The 17500-nt window shown below is 44.1% G+C and overlaps 2 protein-coding genes across 2 annotated transcripts in view; both read left to right on the top strand.

Annotated features, from left to right (window-relative positions):
* The window catches only part of niban2b (niban apoptosis regulator 2b), a 22467-nt gene extending 15569 nt beyond the window's left edge, over positions 1-6898 (top strand). Inside the window, exons 9-14 of the mRNA XM_069166089.1 lie at positions 514-701; positions 790-945; positions 3529-3642; positions 4237-4344; positions 4487-4598; positions 5415-6898. Of these exons, the coding sequence (XP_069022190.1) occupies positions 514-701; positions 790-945; positions 3529-3642; positions 4237-4344; positions 4487-4598; positions 5415-6277 (1541 nt within the window). The 3' untranslated portion in view covers positions 6278-6898. The remainder of the gene's footprint in view (positions 1-513; positions 702-789; positions 946-3528; positions 3643-4236; positions 4345-4486; positions 4599-5414) is intronic.
* A 710-nt stretch (positions 6899-7608) lies between these two features.
* Positions 7609-17500, top strand: part of npdc1b (neural proliferation, differentiation and control, 1b) — an 18868-nt gene continuing 8976 nt past the window's right edge. Inside the window, exon 1 of the mRNA XM_069166090.1 lies at positions 7609-7958. Within this exon, the coding sequence (XP_069022191.1) occupies positions 7889-7958 (70 nt within the window). The 5' untranslated portion in view covers positions 7609-7888. The remainder of the gene's footprint in view (positions 7959-17500) is intronic.

Here is a 17500-nt window from a genome sequence, read left to right as displayed (position 1 = left end):
ATTTTACATTTGACAACCTGTTCTTGTATATTTTTGGTTGTATTAATTTAATATCTGGATTTGTGTTTAATCCTGTTCAGTGGGACTGCAGGTAGAAATGAGCTGGTAGATTAAATCTGGTACGAAGCCTCTTTTTTTTGTAGATTAATATATTTTAGTAAACTGACATCAAAGTAACATCAAATGATAAATGGAATATACGAGTGGCATTAAAGCCACTAAATAAAACACAAGCATGTAAATTGTATTATATTTGATACAGAATCATGGATTATTTATTTATAATTTCCCCTCGGGGATTAATAAAGTAACTACCTACCTAACCTAACCTATTAGTTTCTATTATTATAGCTAAAACCTTTTTCCACGTGGTGTCGAAAAATACAGCGAATGAACGCTGGAATGTTCCCGTCAGAATAAAACGAGCGTCGATCTGCTTCCAGCGGGAGGAAGTTGTTCTGCACGAGCTGTTTTCTTCCTTAAATACTGACTCCTGGACTCTCCTGCGTTCAGCCGCGGTCCTCCCGAAGTCGGAGAAGCTGCTGAAGGTGAGCATCCAGCCGTACATCGGATCCATCCTGGACGCCCTGATGGAGCCGACCAGCCGCGGGTTCTCCGAGGTCCGAGACGTCTTCTTCAGGGAGCTGGTGGACATGAGCAAGAACACCATGAACGACGGCACCAAGGAGACGGTGGCTCAGGTGAGGAGGAGGAGGAGGAGGAGGAGGAGGTAAAACTGGTCACTATTCCCCTTTTGACCTCCATCCCATCTCCTCCCATGTTCCTCAGCACATGGAGAAGATCTCCATGCTGGCCTTCCATCCGGTGAAGATGCAGAGCTGCTACGAGAAGGTGGAGCAGCTGAGTCTGGACGGCCTGCAGCAGCGCTTCGACGTGTCCAGCCCGTCGGTGTTCGTCCAGAGAGCCCAGATCCTCATGAGAGAGGTGACGCTTCTCTTCGCTTCTTTAAAACGGCAGTTTTACATTTTCTGCTTCGTTAGAAATTCCTTAGTTTTGCGTCTCAAACTGATTTTTAAGCAAAGGTAAAAAAAGAAAATGAAAAGAAAGGAAATTATGAGTGAAGTAAATACAAAATAATTTATAGACATCAGTACATCAGAGTTTAACAGCGAGTTTATTTTACAGGTTTGTGGAATTTATGTAGAAATATAAATAATAATGAAATTTCACAGAAGAAATTCAGCTCAAAGTGCTTAAATACAAACGGATGTAAAAGGACATAAAAACATGTCTTTGAAAAATAGAACAGTTCAAGATCAAATTTAGAATAAAATGCATTTTAAAGGCACAGTAGGAGGAGATAGAGAACGGCTGAAGGAAAGAGCTTTTTTTAAATATTATATTTGCAGACCTTACTTTTAATTTCCAGCTAAATATCAACTACTTTTTTATGAGACCTTCACAGTACAATAAATGGGACCTTTCAAAAATAAAAGCATGACCAGAACTTCATCTGTAAATCTGCTCCCTGTAAAGCTCTGCACTAACAGTCAAAAAAATTTCCCCTCGGGGATTAATAAAGTAAATACCTACCAACCTACCTAACAGGAAGTAAAGGTGAATATATGATTGGACTGATGATGAAAACTACTAAAAATGTTGTAATAAATCTGGAATAATCCTTTAATGCTGGTTTTTACCTGTCAGACTTCACAAAGTCTCTGATTCAGGTCATTTATCATCCAGAAACCTCCTGCATCATGTCAGCTGCTGTCTGTTCTCTCTGGATTACAGATAATCTGATAACACACAAATTTGATTTTACACCAATCTGCAAAAAGAAAAAAAAAAGAAGCTTAAAATGTGGATGATCTGTGTGAGTGTGTGTCGCCAATGTTTTGACTGCAGCCCTTCAGAATAAGAGCGTTGTGTTCATGGAGACTTTAATGTCCTGTCCAGTGTTTTCTCCGTTTCACTGCTGTCTGACAAAGAAACACTTTAAAATCTTTAGTTTTATTATGACCTCCATTGTATTGACATCAATGCAAAGACCTGGAAAAAATAAAACCCAAACTTATCTGCATGAACAAATACAAGGAAAGATTAAAAGTCCATCAATCTATTTTATTTAAAAGCTCTTAGTGTTAAATTAACCAACCGTTTCTTGTCGGCTTTTTTTTTCGTGCCCATAAAAGTACAACAATCCACTTATTTCAAGTAAAAACATGAATGTTTCCACATTGAAATGCAGCTACTTTATTATTATTATTGTTTTGTTTGTGTGTGTGTGTGTGTGTGTGTGTGTGTATGTGTGTGAGCGCGTGCGTAACCGTAGCAACAGTATTTCTTCCTGATGTAAAAAAAGCCCAGGGCCCTTCGGATAATTTCATAAATCTTCCAAGTGTCAGGGAAGAGAACCAAAAGGCCGGCATGCAGCCCCCCCCCCTCCCCCCTCTCCTCCCCCCACACCCCCGTCAAGGAGAAATCACTTATCCTGACCTCCTCTGTGGGGCCCGGAGACAGTGGGGGGAGGGGGGTACACTTTAACTCAAGGTCATTCAGAGTTCGAGCGTTCTTTTAGAAACTACATATCCTCAAGCTGTGAAGCCGTTCCTGAACTTCTACACTGTAAAAGATATCTCATGACAAAGTATGCAGCTTTTTGACTCGTCGTCATCTGACGGAGTCTTCCTCGCGGTCGGGACCTCGACACCGAGGGCTCGGACGAAGATTACATGTTCAAATAATGTTGAAATAAAGTAGCTTTTATAAATTATTCCCAGATTTTTCTTTTTTAACTAAAAAAAAGAAAACGGCCCTAAATTTGCTCAGAAATTGGGAGACAGAAGACGATCTGTTCGTAACAGCAGCTAAAAGATACTTTGGCATCATTTTAATGGCACCAATAAAAAACAAAATATGAAGAAATAGGAGCTGAAAAAAAAGAGAAGTTCTGCACCGACCGGTCAGCTGACCGTTGGAGAGGTGCTTCAGCTCTACGTCTGGTTCCAGTATATTCTCATATACTGAATATATCTTGTATACTCTACACCACTGGATGATGATGATGATAGTAAATACAAAGTAAAATGGTATGTTGTGTATTTCTAGTGTCTCTTGGTTTTCCTGGAAGCTCATAAAGACTCTGATGACTAGTTTGATCAAATCCGGGAGATAACGAGGTCAATATCCGATTTTTATTTCCACAGAGAGTCGTTCAGTTGTTATTGAATTATCAAACACTTGATGATGATGATGATGAAGAGGCTTGGGGGAGTTATTAATTAGTTTCCCTCGTTTGAACTCTCGTGTTGTGAAGAAAACGAGGAGAAGTTGTTCTGCAGCTTCTGTTTTTGCAGCGTTTATGGCCGATCGGCTGGTTCGGTTGGTGTCGTCTCAGGGGAAGTATGGAGGAGATGTTTGTGTGCAGAACCAGCAGAAGTGGAAGCATTGCATTATTAAATTTGACGCTGTGAATATGTGGATATTTCATCGGTGGCGTACGCCACATCATCCAAAAACATCTTTTTTGTGATCACCTCTGAAAGCCGTTGTGTGTGTTCGCAGCAAATGGACGACGCGGTGTACACGTTCGAGCAGATCCTCCACCAGAGTCTGGACTCTCAGGGCACCGAGGACCTCTGTAAGACCATCCAGCGCTGCCAGGACCGAGTCATCAAGGTAAAAACACAGACTGGATATAAAAGTCTTCGTAGCTTCCGGCTCGGAAAAAAAAATTAGTTGTCTTAAAGCCGCAATACCACCGAGTGCCACCAGAGGTCGGCTCCAAAAAGCCTCCACAGACTCCCATTCAACTTCTCTCATACATACATATCACTGTATCACATCACTCGTCCGCATGCATGTTGTGCCATTTAGTTTTTTCTTTGTTTTATTTTGAAAAGTCGCAGCATTCGGTCAACCTGCGGTGTAACTTTGATCTTTATAGCTCCGCCCCCCTGGTCCTCCTGATAAATACAGTATTTCTGTTATTTCCCCTAATTTCTGAGCAGCCGTTGTGTTTCGAGCTCAGTGTTGAGACTCTCTGCTGTGTTTGTGTCCTCTGATCTCTGTGTCTCACTGTGGGCGGAGCCTCCACCTCTGCTGTAGTTTTTTTTTTTTACCCGCACTATGTCATGATACTTCCCCACTGTTCTCAGAAATCAGGGCAAACACACACACACACGCATATATTTTTTCTTCTCCATGTTGGATTATTTTGGGTTTTGTTGTACTCAGTGATATTTTTCTTCTTCTTTTTTTTTGTATTTTTAGAAATTTGACTACGACAGCAGCACGGTGAGGAAGCGTTTCTTCCGCGAGGCTCTGCTGCAGATCTTCATCCCGTACATGCTGAAGCAGCTCAGCCCTTCCTGCAGCTCGGTGGGTCCCTGAACGTTACATCACCAAAAACAAAAAAAACATCCAGAAAACATCAACAACGATGTTACAACAACCTGCACTAATACAGTGTTCAGATGCTGACAGGTTTGTTGTTGTTTGTTTGTTTGTTGTCGAACACCAGGAGCTGCCGCGCTTCCAGGAGCTGATCTTTGAGGACTTTTCACGCTTCATCCTGGTGGAGAACATCTTCGAGGAGGTGGTGCTGCACTCGGTGATGAAGGACATCATGATGGGTCAGTGGTTTCTGTTACTGTTCCACTGCAGTCTCACTGAGTGCGTCGGAGCCCCCTGGTGGTCACAGCCCGTCACTGCAGCTCCCTTCATAACATTAGGGATCAACCGTTTCCATAAGTTGGGACGCTGTGTGAAATGTAAAAACATACAGAATCACATGAACCCATATTTTATTGAAATTAGACCAAAGACAACAAATCAAATGTTAAAACTGAGAAATTGTTTTGTTTTATGAAAAATATGTGCTCATTTTGAATTTGATGGCATCGTGTTTTAAAAAAAAAAAGAAAGCTGCAACAGGTTCATGTTTACCACCGTGTTGCATCAACGCTTCTTTTAACAACACTCTGTAAACGTCTGGGAACTGAGGAGACCAGTTTCTGGAGTTTTAAAAGTGAAATGTGGTCCCATTCTTGCCTGACAGAGGATTTCAGCTGCTCGACAGTTCAGGGTTAGTTTGATGTTTTCAGTGATTGACAGGTCTGGACTGCAGGAGGCCAGTTCATCAGCGGACTCTTCTACTACGGAGCCATGCTGAGCACTGATAACAAGCACTGATAACAAGCTGGATGTTCCCTCTCCTCTTTAACCTGGAGGATGCAGCGTCCATGATCATGTTTCTATCTGGTTTCTTCTTTGGGGAGTTTTAACCTGCATTTGTGGACGCAGCGATGAACTGTGTTGGTTTTCAGAAGTGTTCCTGAGCCCACGCAGTGATTTCCACTTGGACTCCTGAAGGCAACATGATGGAGACTTTAAATGTGTTTATTTACGTCATGTAGAATCCCGTTTTAACCTCCTCTCTCCTTCTGCAGCGGTGAAGGAGGCCGCCGTCCAGAGGAGACACAACCTGTACCGGGACAGCATCGTCCTCAGCAACAGCGACCCCAACCTGCTGCTGCTGGGAGACAACCCGTCCATCGATTGGGCCGGGGAGTATGGAGGAGCGGGGGAGGAGGAGGACCCTGACGGGGGAGAAGGCGGGGAGTCTCAGAAGAGGAGGAGGATGAAGCAGGTGGTGTCCATGATCCAGGTGGAGGGCTCCGTCGGAGAGTCCTGCATGGAGATGCCCGGCGTGGACGACATCCTGGAGGAGGAGGAGAAAGAGGAGGAGGAGGAGGAGGACGTTTCCTCTGAGGAGAAACCTCCGAACATGTCGAACGGATCTGTCGGGAAGAAAGAGAATGAAGAAGTCCTGCTGAAGGTTGAATCAGCTGCTTCAGCCAAAGAGGAGGAAGAGAAGGAGGAAGAGAAGGAGGAAGAGAAGGAGGAAGAGAAGGAGGTAGGGAAGGAGTTAGGGAAGGAGTTAGGGAAGGAGGTGAAGGGAGCGGACAGCCAGCCGGCGGAGAAGGAGGAGGTGCATCCAACCTCCGACCAGCAGGAGTCAGAGGAGGCGTTACCTCCGCCTCCTCCTGAGGAAACCCCACCCGAAGCTGCAGAGACGACCTCCGACCTCCCGCCACTGCCACCGCACGACAACAGCAGCTTCCATTCTCCCAGCAGTGAGGAGGCGGAGCCAGCAAATGAGGGGGCGGGGCCAGTGGTGGAGGAGGAGGAGCCAGCAAAGGAGGAGGTGGCCACCAGTACAGCAGTCCCGCAGCCTGAGGAGGAGGTGAAGGAGACAGGAGGAGCTGCAGAGCCCGATAACAGCAGGGACTCAGAGAGCAGAGAGCAGTGATGATGCGTTCACTGACCCCCTGATTGTTTTTTTTTGTTGTTTTTTTTAAAGACTCTTTACACTTCACTTCTCGGAGTCACTCAGTGTCTCCGTCACCAAGCCGGGCTCCGGTGCCGTCCTTGTCTTTTTTAATGCTCACAGAAACGATGAGTTCAGGTTCCTTCTGTCCCCGTTTAACCTGTGTGTGGCCTTCAAGGACCTGCATTTTTCATACAGATAACAGTTTGTGCTGTTTGTTTACGAGTTTTAAGTCGACGAGCATCTGAAACCAAGTGTGACAACAAAAAGCTCCAGAATATTTTTTGGGGTTTTATTTCGAAACCGTTAAACTTCCATATAAATAATTCATCGCCTCGACGACACGCTGACTCGACAGTTTCTTCAGCGTCGGTGGGAACGACATCATTTTATTATGATTTCATCCTTCATTGAAAGAAAGCTTGTGTATATTATGTATAAAAGTACCAAACATTCATTTTACATGATTTTATATATCGTTTCATTATCTCCCACTTCCTGTTTTATTTATTATTTCGCACCCTCTTCTCTTTAATTTTAGATTCTTTTTATTTGTGTGATATAAAAATGGCTGTTATTGATAATAAATCATGAATTGATTAATGAGCTCGTCAGTTTGTTGCTGTTCTCCTGCAAAACACTTTTTTCTCTTTTTTTTTATTTCAGTTCAGCAACTTATAAAGTTGAATTCACAATTTTTCCATTTTTGTTTTCAGTTTTTACAGCTTTATATATCAATGTTTTATAAACAATACAGCAAATCAAAATGAAAGAAAACGGAAAATAAAATTCTTCTCCAGCTTAAATATTGTTGCTTTGACTAGAAACAAAGCTACAAGTTTTAGAAAACAATTACAAAGAGGAATAAAATGTAAATGTATTTTTTTTGTTAGAAAGGTTTTAAAAATCAGGATTTTTACGGATTCCTTCTCCACCAGAAGAGTGTTATTTAACTGGGTGCCACCAGAGGGCGCCAAAGCATCCATCCCATTAATCACCTTTCTTCTTTTACCCATTTAAAAACAACAGCCTTTCTCTCTTTTGTTTTGATTTCTGTTTCCTGTCCAACATTGCAGCAGATGACAAGAAGAAGAAAGAAGATTTTAATGTTCATAACTAGATTTTAAGGCCGTTTTTTCCTGAAGGTCAAAGGTCACCGTATCGAACACTCACCTGGACAAAGGATGAGTGTCTTTGATCTTCTGTTGCACTTGAACGGAGCACGGAGGGAGGGGGTGTAGCGGGCTGACGTCACAGGCCGACGTGCCTCCGCAGCAGCAGCAGCAGCAGAAGAGGAGAACACGATCAGTCCAACAGCCGTCGGTGCACCGAGCAGCAGGTCCCCGGAGAAGAGCAGCCCTCCCGCGGCAGACACGCAGCGCAGCGTCCGGCCGACCTCCACCGACCTCCCCGCGGCTCCTTCCTGTGTATTTACCTGGTTGTTCTTATTTCCGGAGTCCTCTCCCCTCCCTGAGCACCAGGAGATGGGGGAATGATCGGCACCGACTGCCCTTCTCCTCCTCCTCCTCCTCCTCTTCCTCCTCCGTCGCTCGGTCTCCGTGTCCCCGACCCGCCGTCGGAGCTCTGCCCAGAATGCGGGCTCCGCTGCTCGGCCAGGCTGCGGTGCTCGCGGCCCTGCTGTCGCTGAGCACCTGTCTGACAGGTAAGATCTGCAACCTGTCACTCACACACGCGGTGCTGTGGCAGGAAGCTGCGCGCGGCCCTCCGAGTCTGACCTCATGATATCTGCTGCTATCACCTCCGCTTAGTATTTACAATATGTGGCTCTGATATTGTTGCATCTTTATTTATTTATTTATTTATTTTTTGCCATTTATTTGTCCATTTTTGTGATCAATTCATATATATTTGTAATTTATTTGTCACAAAATCATCAATAAAAACAGCAGATCGGCTGTTTTTATTGGTTTGTATGTGAAAGTCAATTGAATATCTTTTTTTTTTTTAATGGTTTTCAGACCAAAACAGACGTTTAAATACACTATTTTGTAGTTTTCACAAGTTTCTGACATCAAACTAAACATTTAATCAGTTAACTGAGAGAATAATCTTCTGTTTAACTGACAATAATAATAGCAGATGTGCTGCTGTATTTGTTTTTAAATTAAGTATCTTTTTTTTTTTTTAACTGTTTTCCAGAAACAGAAATTTAAAGTTTCTGACATATTAAACATTTAATCATTTGAATGAGGGAATAATCTTCTGGTTAATTGATAGTAAAAAAAAATACCAGTTAATCTGCTTTATTTGTTTGTGTGACAGAAAATTAAATATCTTTCTCAAATCAAAACAAAAATCTAAATATGCTTTTGTGTAGTTTTTATGAGTTTCTGACATTTATTATTTTTACGTTTAAATAAGGAAATAATCTTCAGGTTCAATTCATAGTAATAAAAACAGCTGATGTAGGCTGTTTATGTTTACTGTAAATAATGATGTTCATTCATAAAGACGGACACGTTTTATTATTGTTCCGTGTGTGTGAGACACGCTACCCTCCAGCTTTAATCACTTCATTAATTAGACTGAGATGATCAGTGTCTGATCTGTTGTGACACCTGAAGACCTGAAATCTTGAAGATGAGTTTACATGACATGAATCACGAGGTCAGGCGTGTTCACCTGAAACACACGTGATGAGATGCTTCACATTGACGTGCAGCTGTTTTCCTGGTTGGTGTGAAGTTCTCTAACATCGCTGCTTCCGTCTGTCTTATTTATATCCTCAAAGGAGCGCTTAGTTTCATAATTGAGTGTAAAAAAAAAAAAAGTCAGATTTTTAGACGCCCATACTGGACATGAATCTGCGGTGTCGACCAATCAGAGGCTCCGTCTGGTGCCACCGTGGCTCCGTGGCTTCTCCACCCGCTGACGTGTGATGCTGCGTCTGGACGGGAGGCGGTGGAGCAGGAATCCTATTAGGCAGCGAGGAGGGAGGGAGGAGGATGAATCAGAGACGGATGGTTTTCAGGGGTGTGTGTGTGGCGTCGTCGGGGGGAGGGGAGTGTGTGTGTGTGTGGGGGGGGGGGGGCGTTGTGGCCCCCCGGTTATCACAGCAGAGGTGTTGGAGGTGGCCTGGTGGCCCTCAGGAACACATTCCTGCTGTCGGACCTGACCGTCACACACTGATGTCTCGCCACCATGCGACACGACAGCCGGATTAAAAACATCCCATCTTTACTGTCGGGGCCTCAAACCTTTCATTTTTACAGACAAAACACAAACAAACTCACAATTTAATGTAAAAAAAGCAATTTTATTTTCCTAAAGCAGCTACAGGAAATGGTGGATTTGTCTGGACTATTTTAAACCACATGGTTGTGTGTGTCTCTGATGTATTTTTGGACAACACAGACTGTTTCTAAAAGAGTTCATCGCTTCAGGTCTGTAAAATGGTTCCGATGCAGAAGTGTCTTCAGCTGCAATACCACCGAGTGCCACTAGAGGTCGGCTCCAAACAGCCTCCGGCTCCATAGACTCCCATTCAACTTCTCTCATCAAATCCAAAGTGAATAAAATGTGTCCATCAGTTATCTCGGTGTTGTTAGCTAAAGTCACTCCTTCTTGTTAGTTTTCTGGAGGTCCATCTGAAAATAATCCCTCATTCATTAGAAAAGAAGATTCAAGAAGACCTGTTTTTGGGGGCGTGTCTGTTTGATTGACAGGCCTGTGGTGCAGTCAGGTTACAGCTATCGGTGGGCGGGACGTAGTATCGTCAGGTTTCCAATCAGATCGGTCAGATCCACCGCTGGCTCCTCCCCCAGCTCGTCCAAATATGGTCACTTCCTGCTCCAAACAGCTCCGAACTAACAAAGATGGTGACGGACAGAATCTGAACTGGAGGATTCATAACGTTCACAAACCAACGATGACATCACTGATGGTTGGTTGAATATCTTCACAACAAATAGTCTCATAAATAAGCAGACTTCATAACCTCCTTCCCTCAGCCGGCAGCACGTGAAGAGTCTTTACGTTCCCACGCTGACCAGCAGCTCGGTGTCTGAGCTTCTTGGCTGTGATTCCTGATGAGTTCTAATCCAGACTATTAAACCTCACATAACCTGATTACGGCCGTCTGAAGGAGGCCGGTGGTGCAGTCTCATGACGCAGGCGTTCGACTGTCTGCTTCAATGACATGATGAAAGAATATTCATTCATGTTCGCAGGGCATTTTAAAAACTCTTTTCCCTGTCTGGAAAAGAGTTTTAAAAATGTAACATAAAAGTTTCCATGTACATAGCTGTAATGTTAGTTAGCCTTTATTTATTGTCAGTGTTTATGTTTTGATGACATCAGTGATGTCATCGTTGGTTTGTGAACGTTATGAAACCTCCAGTTCAGATTCTGTCCATCACCATCTTTGCTAGTTTGAACCTGAATGCACCACAGGCCTGTCAATCAAACAGACACGCCCCCCAAAACAGGTCTTCTTGAATCTTCTTTTCTAATGAATGAGGGATTATTTTCAGATGGACCTCCAGAAAACTAATAAGAAGGAGTGACTTTAGCTAACAACACCGAGATAACTGATGGACACATTTTATTCACTTTGGATTTGATGAGAGAAGTTGAATGGGAGTCTATGGAGCCGGAGGCTTTTTGGAGCCGACCTCTAGTGGCACTCGCTGGAATTGCAGCTTAAAACCTAATTTTTCAGACCTGGAAGCTATGAACACTTTTATATACATGTTGTTGAGATTTGGAAGATATTTGCTTGATTTATGGTTTTTGGTCATTTTATTACATATATTACACGTTCATATATCACATAAAATGTATTTATACATGATTATCCTAAATTCCATTACAATAACTGAATCATATCATTACTCACGGACAGTATAAATAAAGTAAAGACTCTCTCTGAGGTGGATGTCGGAGTGTTTTCCTGCAGGATCTCTGTAAATCCTGTCAGACGTGTCAGTTTGATATTGAAGCTGTTTGCTGATTGGACAGTTTGAGCCTCAGTGCGGTGGAGGGTTAGATCAATGGAGGTGATTTAATGCAGCTAATTCACTTAATGCACCGGGAATAATTTACTGATATGAATAATATCTTCTGCTTGATTCAGTTCTGCTGAGTCGTGTCATGGTCTCATGATGGAGATATATCAAGAACGCCTCGCGGGAATTTCTTTAAATTTGGCACAAACGTTCACTTGGACTCAACGATGATCAGATAAAATTTTGAGGGTCAAAGGTCACTGTTTCCTCACGTCCCTCCCATTCTTGTGTATACAAATATCTCAAGAACGCCTCGAGGGAATTTCTTCAGATTTGGCACAAACTTTGACTGGAGGGACAAGTGTAAAGATGTCTTATATCTGTCCATATCTGAATTCCTCCCATGTCCAGTTATTGTCCCCCAAAATGCTCTATATTTCCAGATAAAGACTGAAACAGACCTCCAGGAGGAGACAGTGACTCTATGAGCTGGAGAAACTGGATTGATAAATGAAAATTCGCTCACAAATATGATGTAGAAACATCAGTTTATGGAAGCACTATTTTTTTTACCACCAACAACAACCAGGCATCTTGTCCTCTGAGGTTTTCTTGTTTGGTGCCATCGTGTCGGCATGGAGATAAAAACTAGAAGCTGCTTGGTCGTACTGCTGTATATGTAGGTGGGAATTAGAAAACACTCTTAACTGTGTTGTTGTTGTTTTTCTAGTTTCTTTTTGTAGCTATTTTTGGACTGAAACATATTTTCCTGGACATCCACTGAAATATGTTTAAAAAATATATCAACTGAAACCAAACCTGAAATCCTTTTAAAGCTCCATTATTGGGTCAGAAAGATGAAACGTGTTTTTCAGAAGATGATGAATGAAACATGTCTGTTCTTGACGTGCCAGCTGTGATAACAGGTCACATGCTGCTCCGTGTTCAGAGGTCAGAGGTCAAGCGGGCCGTGTTATCAGGATGGAGAGGCCTCTTCAGTCAGAGTGTGTGTGAGGTTTCCTCTGGAGGTCGAATGAAACCACATCCTGGATATATAACGTGTTTATGACTTATCAAGTCCAGGTGACCTTTATGATGGCAGAGGATTGAGACAACATGGGTAGGAAAGGACGCAACTGCAAGTCAGTTAGTTTTCTGTGGATTGTCAGTGTGTGTGTGTGTGTTTGTGTGTGTGTATATATATATATATATATATATATATATATATATAAATGTATAAACAATCATTGGCGATACTCTTTCTTTATTCAGGATTATTGGTTTCATATAAAAAGTCTTATTATTCTACATCAAATATGCTTTTATATTCTGAAAAAAAAAATTCAGTTTGATATTTATTCACGTGATGTTGTCAGTATATCTCGTTTGACATGTCACATTTCACGTTAAACTTTCATAACTAGTTCAACACATCTGGATTCAGACGTCAGTTAGCAGCGCTGATCTCGGCCAAATTACATTATACAACAATCTGATTGGTCGACTGAACATTTGGAACAAATCATCATGACATCACCAGAAATATCACTCCACCTTCTCAATGGGAATATATAACTAGAATAGAATTTCATACAATATGTAACCTAATGTAGTTTCTACTTGTTCTAGGTCTATTAAATGACCCATTGCATGTCGTGTTGTTATTGACGGTAAAGCGTCACCCTCTCGTGTGATGTCGCTCGAGGACGGACTGATGTTTACGACAAAATATTCATCGTGTTTGCGTTTTGAACCGAGAGACTCTCGTCGTGGAAGAAGCGTCGTTGCACAAATTGGGATTTGTTGAGTTTCAGGACGTCGGACGGACACGTGAATAAAAACATGGAACATCTCCGTCTCACTTCTGACTGACGGGAGACGCTCGCTGCATCCAACATGATTCCTCCTCCTCCTCCTTCTCATCCTCCTCCTCCTCCTCCTCCTCATCATCCTCCTCCTTCTCATCCTTCTCTTCCTCCTCCTCCTCCTCCTCCTCCTTCTCATCCTCCTCTTCCTCCTCCTCCTCCTCCTCCTTCTCATCCTTCTCTTCCTCCTCCTCCTCCTCCTCATCATCGTCCTCCTCCTCCTCCTCCTTCTCATCCTTCTCTTCCTCCTCCTCCTCCTCATCATCATCCTCCTCCTCCTCCTTCTCATCCTCCTCCTCCTCATCATCCTTCTCTTCCTCCTCCTCCTCCTCCTCATCATCCTCCTTCTCCTCCTCCTCCTCCTCCTTCTCCTCCTTCCCATCCTCCTCTTCCTCCTCCTTCTCCTCCTCCTCCTCCTTCTCCTCCTTCTCCTCCTTCTCATCCTCCTCTTCCTCCTCCTCCTCCTCCTTCTCATCCTTCTCTTCCTCCTCCTCCTCATCATCGTCCTCCTCCTCCTCCTTCTCATCCTTCTCTTCCTCCTCCTCCTCCTCATCATCATCGTCCTCCTCCTCCTCCTTGTCATCCTTCTCTTCCTCCTCATCCTCCTCCTCCTCCTCCTTCTCATCCTCCTCCTCCTCCTCCTGCTCATCCTCCTCCTCCTCCTCCTGCTGAACGTTACGTTGTCTCAGCAGCAGAGAAACGGATGAAAAACCAATGCGTGCAGGAGGCGCTGAAATCAGACCTCACGCCGGTTTCACACTCCTGCAGGCGGCGGCTCAACGCAACGATGATGACTCATTAAAACGCTCTTCATCACCGCCGGGTGTTTCAGAAGCTCGACTCGGACGGAGTCCCGTCATGAACGGCGTTCTGACGGACGCTCCGGTCGGGTTTCTATTTCTGCGTCTCTATTTTAAGACCCGCAGACGGAGGCAGTCGCAGCAAGAGAAGGAGGTTCTTCTTGTTTTGTCTTCGTACCATAAACGTGTGTTTTCCTCCGTGACATCATTCTGACCTCGGAGAGGAAGAGGAAGAGGAAGAGGAAGTCTTCGTCAGGTCAAACCGACCTGACGGTGTTCGTGTCGCCGGTCGGAGGTTCGTCGTAGAAAACCTCCGACGCTCGAACGGACACGAAACGAACAAGAAGGTTTCAGTTTAATGTAAAGGAGTGATGGGGAGCTACGACTGTGTTCGTCCCGTCTTCGACTGGCCGTGAGCGGGCGTGTTGGCGTGTTGGCGTGTTGGCGTGTTGGAGAAGCCTGTTGCCATGGCGACAAAGTTCAGGTGGTTTTGCAGTGAATGTTTTTGCCCCTCAGGAGGTCCCAGTCGAACTCGGTGTTGACAGTCTGACAACCAGCTAACAAAGCTAACAAACAGCTAACAAAGCTAACAAACAGCTAACAAAGCTAACAAACAGCTAACAAAGCTAACAAACAGCTAATATCACCAAAAAAAACCGGCTTCACTCAAAATAATTGTTAACCACACAAACAACCTGCTAACAAGGAGCTAATTTCACTAAAAACCAACTGAACTCAAATTAACGAACAGTTCATAACAACCTGCCGATATCCAGCTCACAAACAGCTACTTTTGCTAAACACCGGCTGGACAAGTTAACAGCTAACAACGCTAAAAACCAAATAACAAAACTAACCAAGAAACAATTTTATTAAAAAACAGCTAAACTCAAGTTAACGACCAGCTAACAACGCTAACAACCCTCAGACTCCTCAGAAGGTTCCCAGTGGAACTCGGTGTTGACAGTCTGACTCTGGGGGACGAATTCACGGTTGCACCACTTCCACCAACGTCAAAGAAAAACCCCACCTGGTGTCTCCTCACCTGACGCTCCTTCTTCTTCAGTCTGGGACGGTGAAGCTCCGCCCCTCTTGAAACGTGATGTCATCAGAACACCTCGCCCGGCTCGTCGCTTCATCTCCGTCAGACTTTCTGAAACATTTCGAGGGTTTCTGTTGATGATTTAGACTCAGTGGAAATCACTGCATGGGCTCAGGAACACTCAGGAAGATTTCCTGTTTCCAAAAGGTCCACGGTGAAATTACAAATGTTCACGTGGTCACGTCGTGGTCATATTATTGATCTTATATTTAGTGCTCTGGTGGATCTGACAGAAAGGGAAGAAGGTTTTTTATTTGTCTTGGGAGTTTGTTGGCATTTTTTTTCTTTCCTCCATTAATTGGATTTCGTCTGTATAAAATTTGGTTGCGATGCTTCAACGGAACATTTATAAACCGACATCCGGTCTGACGGAAGAGTCGATATCCGATCGGAGACGTGCAGCGAGTATGCGGCGTCTCCTTGAACCCTCTCAGGGACAAATCGCTCCGGCACGAAGCTAAAAAGAAGAAAAAGAGGCACCGAACATGTTTCCTCTGATCAAACATGAGACAAAAGGTTGCTAGGAGACGGAGACCTGAGGAGACAGATGACCGAGAGCCCTTCTCGGGACTCGCTGCCTCTTTTTGTCTCCAAACGGCCTCCGTAATAAAGATGAACGTGGAAGGATTGAAGCAGAGCACTCGAGAGAGGAACAATAGATTCAGCGCAGAGTTTCCTTTTGTTTGTCGAGTGCGACAGGTCCACCCAGAGCTGCTGCCTCTAATGACACGACGGAAATAATGACTTTTCTGTTCTGTTTTGTGCAGCGAGAAACATCTGAAACAGCTGATTGGTGAAAAAAACAAACCAAAGTTGGATTATTTTCAGGTTTTTTTATCCAGCTGGAAACGCTTCGCATCGAGTAGCTGCTGAGCACTGTTGTAGTCGTCAAGGGCGAGCTGTGTGTGTGTGTGTGTGTGTGTGTGTGTGTGTGGTGTGTGTGTGTGTGTGTGTGTGTGAGTGTATATGTGTGTGTGTGTGTGTGTGTGTGTGTGTGTGTGTGTGTGTGGTGTGTGTGTGTGTGTGTGTGAGTGTGTGTGTGTGTGTGTGTGTGTGTGTGTGTGAGTGTATATGTGTGTGTGTGTGTGAGTGTGTGTGTGTGTGTATATGTGTGTGTGTGTGTGTGTGTGTGTGTGTGTGAGTGTATATGTGTGTGTGTGTGTGTGTGTGTGTGTATATGTGTGTGTGTGTGTGTGTGTGTGTGTGTGTGTGAGAGTATTAATCATCAGCACCGTTACATAAAACCACGTGTTTAAAAGCAAGTTTTTCTGATTTCAGGAACTTCTAAATACCCTGCTCCCCCCCTCACCCCCCCCCCCCCACACACCATGCCCCCCCCCCCCCCCCCGACCGTTCCTCGTCTCCGCCTGTTTTTTCTACTTGACACAGCAGCCCGAGACAAAAAAAAAAAAAAAACATCCTCCATCCCTGACTTGACTTGTACATCCACCGCGGTGACTCACCCCCCTCTGATGATGTCACACCTCCCTCCCTCCTCTAGTTGCCATGGCAGTCGTCGTGGCAACCAGAGCCCAGGTTCCTCGATCGCTATAACGAGGAGAAGCTAAAATCGGGGTTAATATCGACGGCCGGGGGTCTGATTATTTTTTCCCACCCGTGTGGCGTCGAGCTCTGTTCTGAGTGTGTGTGTGTGTGTGTGTGTGTGTGTGTGTGTGTGTGTGTGTGTGTGAAGTCAATGGATGCACTGTCACACCAGAACAACAAGTGCAATAGATAGTCCCAGTGGGAAGCATCCGTGGCAGAGAGGACTGGAGAGGAGTAACGGAGGATAAGACCTCAGTTCAGTCTGTTCCTGTAAAACAAAACAACTTCTGCACCCGAGAACTGCAGATATAACTAAAAATATATAAATGTTGAAATGAGCTTATATATAAAGACAGCAGAAAAACAAAAATAGATAGAAATAAATAGTTGTTCAGCTCTGCTGTTTTTCCAGAGAGCAGCAGGGTGAAGAGCTGCTGTCTGATTGTTTGTCGTGATGACGACTCTCTGGAGACCCACTGATGCTGTGGGTCAGTGGGTCCACCAATCAGCAACCAGCAGGGACGTCATTGGTTTGTGAACGTCATGAAGCCTCCAGCTCAGATTCTGTCCATCACCATCTTTGCTAGTTTGAACCTGAATGCACCACAGGCCTGTCAATCAAACAGACACGCCCCCAAAAACAGGTCTTCTTGAATCTTCTTTTCTAATGAATGAGGGATTATTTTCAGATGGACCTCCAGAAAACTAATAAGAAGGAGTGACTTTAGCTAACAACACCGAGATAACTGATGGACACATTTTATTCACTTTGGATTTGATGAGAGAAGTTGAATGGGAGTCTATGGAGCCGGAGGCTTTTTGGAGCCGACCTCTAGTGGCACTCGCTGGTATTGCAGCTGAAGACACATTTTTCAGACCTGTAAGCTACGAACACTTTTATAAACATGTTGTTGAGATTTGGAAGA

The sequence above is a fragment of the Embiotoca jacksoni genome, unplaced genomic scaffold (genome assembly GCF_022577435.1).
Source record: "Embiotoca jacksoni isolate LCO1_2020_lvr unplaced genomic scaffold, fEmbJac1.0.p SCAF_37, whole genome shotgun sequence".
NCBI classification, from domain to species: Eukaryota; Metazoa; Chordata; class Actinopteri; family Embiotocidae; genus Embiotoca; species Embiotoca jacksoni.
Note: the sequence above shows the minus strand (reverse complement) of the source record. Positions and strands in the feature narration are given on the sequence as shown.